The following is a 4,506-nucleotide window of genomic DNA, read 5'->3' on the forward strand; positions in this document are numbered from 1 at the left end:
TTTTTAATCTTGTAAATGTTATACTGTCTGTTTTTAACATTATGTGCAAATAAACTAATCTAAACTAAAACTAAACATTATTCATCCCGTTATGCGTTGCCACGCATGTTTCCTCCTCCTGCAGCTGCCACGGTGTTGGCCTTTTCTGTAATGTTGCTTTTCTCCTCCTCATATTTTAGTAGAATTAATCTCTGATCCTCACATGAGAAATGCTTTTTTTCCCCTGTGAGGACGCTCAGTGACGCTCTGTGACGCTGTGCTTCTCTCATGATTGTGATTGGTCCGCTGCGTGCGCGTTCACGGGTCTTGATAAAGCAACCCTGGGTTGAGTTACCGAGTTGATATCCAGCNAGAATTAATCTCTGATCCTCACATGAGAAATGCTTTTTTTCCCCTGTGAGGACGCTCAGTGACGCTCTGTGACGCTGTGCTTCTCTCATGATTGTGATTGGTCCGCTGCGTGCGCGTTCACGGGTCTTGATAAAGCAACCCTGGGTTGAGTTACCGAGTTGATATCCAGCGCCGTGATACCGATTATCCTGATTGCCATTGTTAGGGTTAGTCAACCCAGGATAGGTCTGGGTAACCCAGGAAAGGTTGATCTCGCTTCGTGATAAAGGCCCCAGGTTGCACAGATTCACCCCGCGCCAGCGGGGACGAGGAGAGCAGGGGCCGCGGGGCTGGAACACCTCATCCGGGCCGACGACAGGTACCAGCCAGGCGTCGACAGGGTCCAGCGAGTGCCGAGAAATAAAGAGGCGAGGCACCGCTCCATACTCAGTCCAAGAAGCCGTGAAAGTGCTCGCCAAACAGGCCTTCAGCCTTACCAGCCGACCGCTGTGTTTACCCCGACGGCGGTGGTGCTTACGCCGGAGAGGTGGAGCTGGGGCGCGGCAGAGGTGAGCTGGGATCCCCGATAGGAGCGGGGGCAAAGTTATCCCGTCTTGTTGTTTCATTCATCCCCAAAACAAACACATGCGCGAGCCAGGTAAGCGTTTTTAACGACAATACGCGCTAGAGCTCATGGGAAATGTAGGCTTCATTCCGGCAAAACACTACCGCTTTTGTCCACAGGGTCGCCAAAATCAACTCAAAATGAAAGTTCCTTGTAGGGGCTTTAAGTAATCCATTTACAACCAATTAAACAATCAAACGTGATAATATCTAAAATAAGATGTCAATACAGGGAAGGGTTTATTAGAGGGTCTTCTCATTGTACCCTAGATATGTTCATTATTAGAGGGTCCTGTTTGATCTGACATTTGGACAACTAGGCTGATGAGTTGTTTTCATTCATTAAATATTGTACAGTAACTTGTGTGCTGTAGTGTTTAAGTCAGAGCTTTTGGCTATAGATTCCCTTGGAGATGTAGTACAGCCCACTACTTTCATTTTCTATCCTATGAGCTATAGGATATATTGTGCATACATGTGAAAATTTCAATTTTGGTGCTGACATGTTGGGAAAAAAAAGAGAGAAAGAGAACATGTGCATTTAAATGTTTTCCCTAAGAATTATTTGTATTTTGTTATTATTTTTGAGCATTATTTTTTACTTACTGTATAACAATATTGTTGTTTTGTCATCCTGAGTGCATGTTTTTTGGTCTGGGCTATTTTTCTCATTGCTTGACTGGCTTTTGTGTTTTCAGTCCCTTGAAGTCAAAATGGAAGAGACCTCTACTGCAATTATTGAGCGATCAATCCCTTTGTTAGGTGATTGCACACCTGGACTACATGTCAAATTTTTGCAGGAACACAAACAGAGAAAAATAACTAGCAATCATTTTGCATTACCTTTATTACATATAATTTAGGCATGTCATGGGAGTCAGATAATCAGTTGTCTGACCATTTGAAATAATATGGTGAAAAGATACTGAAATCTTTAGCATTGATTCTGTAGGTTATAGTAGCTTTTGAGTAATTATAGAAAAAAAACCAGAAAAGTAGGAATTAGCATCAGCATTGTTATTAGCAGCTATAGAGTGCGTTGATCCTTGCGATGTCCCAGTAGGACAGGCCCTGCCTCTGGCCGATCTGGACGTTGGGGTCGGGGATGGGGGTGATGGTGTCCTTCCCGTACTGGATGGTGAAGGCTGTTCTTCCATAGTGCATGATGGAGGAGTAGTCGTAGGGAGTGTTGAGGTTGTTGGTGGCCTGCTTGTAGAAGTTGTAGGCCATCTGCGGGTTGATGTTCTCCCAGTTGATCCTGACGTAGTAGTCGCGGTCGCTCCTGGTCTGTTCGTGCTGGAAGCCCAGAGCGTGGTTGATCTCGTGCTGGATGATGCCGTGGTAGAGGCAGCCCTGCCTGTTGAGAGAGAGCACCTGTTTGCCTCCTGCTCTGCCCAGAGCGGAGAAACATCCGGCTTTGTTCTCAATGCTGATGTAGTCGTACTCGCTCTGACGGGGGACGAAGCGGAGGCAGGTGCTGCTGTGGAAGGCATTCATGGCGTAGTCGATCTTCTGTCTCTCCCAGCTGCTGAACTCACTGCTCACGGTGAAGGGGATCATCACCATGCCGTTGGAGGCTTTCTTCCACAGGCAGCTATTGTACCAGCACGTCATGGCGTTTCTGGTTGTGGGAAGCAGCAGGTCTCCTTCCAGCAGCATCTCATTGGTGCCGTTGTTGGTGGTCAGAATCCTGGTGGTGATGTCCACGGTGTCTGGGACTTCTTCTTCTCCTCCTTCCTCCTGGAGAGGAAGTGCCTGAGAGAGGCCGAGCAGCAGCAGCAGCAGCAGGCTGGCAGAGAGAGTCATCTTCAGGGTCGGTCTGGAGGCTGTGGGGCTTCTGTGGAGAGCTGCTGTGGAGAGACTCCTTGAAGGTTGATGTCTGACTCAGTTCAGTCCAGGGTCTTTATACTCTCCTCTACAGGTGTGTCTGCAGGAGGATTATGGGTTGGGGTCTACACTGCTAGGCCTGAACAAACCTCTGAAGGGAGGACTCCACAGACAAGCCTACTTTTTAAACATGGTTTGTTATCTGTGGTCATTAGGTGGATAAACACAGCTTTACTAGGTGGTTTTGCTTGGATTTGTTAAGATACACACTTTTGGTCTTTAATAACCAATAAGACCGTACATTAGGGTCTCTTTGTTGAATCAACCTTTATTTAGGCAGAGTAATGTGCAGTGTTACTTTAAAACTTCCTTTTGAGATATGTTTCACACAATGGAATTGCTTGCATAATTGAAATTTAAGGATCTAAACAAATATACATGTATTGTTTTGATAGCAACAGATAGACACCCTGGTATCTACAACCAAGAGAACTCACTCTTCTCATAACTTCAGCTGTGCATGTTAAACATGTTTACAGTCATTGTTCAGCATGCTAACATTTGCTTATTAGTGATAAACACAAAGTACAGCTGAGGCTGATGGGAATGTTATTAATTTTGGAAGTATTTGGTCATGAACAAAAGTATTGGATCAAAATGTTGGCATGATGCTGATGCTAAAGAAAAAGTCAAAGGATCAACAATGTCAGTAGGATGCATTATTTGGGAGCCATGAATGAATGTAAAATATTTCATGGCAGTTCACCCAGTAGTTGTTAAAAAATCCTGCAGTATTTTTGCTGCTGCCTACTTGTCATTTTTTTCTGTTTATTCACAGTAAAATAATTTTAAAAATTCTTGCATGACTAACACTTTAACAAATTATCCCTTTTTATGAAATCTCATGAGACCAGACAGCTTTGTTGACACTACAGATTTACTGCAGCTCTGGCAACACTTTTGTCACCAGTTTCCAGTTGAGATAAACATTTCTGTTTGTGCTAAGAGATCAATTCTACAGCAACTTTAAGGTTTAAGGTGACAGGTCAGCCTGCTTCCTCCTGAACAGACCTGAGCATTCTCGGTGAAATGAGGGCATTACTGCCTCAGAGCACCATCTGCTCCCCAACTCTGAATGGAAAACAAAATCTACAGTATATAGATATATAAAGTATACCTGTACATACCCAAAAAGCAAGCTCTTGTGACATAGGTCACAATGGTGCCATCTCTTTTTCTTTTTATCACTGAACACTTTCATTACCAGTGTCAGTGAGTATAGAGCTGTAAAAGAAGCTGAATTTGTTGCACTGTAAGTTTAAAAAAAATCTTCCCTTGATGGTTTCAGCTTTTGCTGTACAGCCTTCCTCATAAGCACCACAAGTTGTGCACAGAGAAATGCAGGAAATGACAAGACTTTTTAAGGACAGCATCCCAGGTGTGAAGTTGTTGGTAGAACCATTTATTCTCGTTTTCTGTCCGCTGAGCCTGGTTCCAGTTTTATTTTGCCTCCTTCATCCACTTTTTACTCTCAAATGTGACACATCTGGCTCTCTCCCAGTCCAGTGTGGTACACTTTTTCAATGATCTGAGATTGGTGATTGCCGACCTTTTTTTTGGACAACGTGGGAGAGCGAAAACAAGTCATAAACATATAACAACATTTTAAAGTTGATTTGGCAGACTTGTTAGCAAATCAATCAATCAATCAATTTTATTTATAAA

The 4,506-nt window shown here is 43.8% G+C and overlaps 1 protein-coding gene across 1 annotated transcript; it reads right to left on the minus strand.

Annotated features, from left to right (window-relative positions):
• Positions 1-1,783: 1,783 nt before the first annotated feature.
• LOC126392327 (high choriolytic enzyme 2-like) lies at positions 1,784-2,829 on the minus strand. Its single transcript, XM_050047666.1, has one exon. It carries the CDS (start codon positions 2,758-2,760, stop codon positions 1,975-1,977), a length of 786 nt encoding a protein of 261 aa, XP_049903623.1. The 5' UTR covers positions 2,761-2,829; the 3' UTR covers positions 1,784-1,974.
• Positions 2,830-4,506: the final 1,677 nt, after the last annotated feature.

The sequence above is a fragment of the Epinephelus moara genome, chromosome 1, assembly GCF_006386435.1.
Source record: "Epinephelus moara isolate mb chromosome 1, YSFRI_EMoa_1.0, whole genome shotgun sequence".
In the NCBI taxonomy this organism is placed as follows: Eukaryota; Metazoa; Chordata; class Actinopteri; order Perciformes; family Serranidae; genus Epinephelus; species Epinephelus moara.

Bases quoted from the DNA above. Each gene is read 5' to 3' on its own strand.
- LOC126392327 (XM_050047666.1), bottom strand. From the start codon at position 2,760: ATGACTCTCTCTGCCAGCCTGCTGCTGCTGCTGCTGCTCGGCCTCTCT.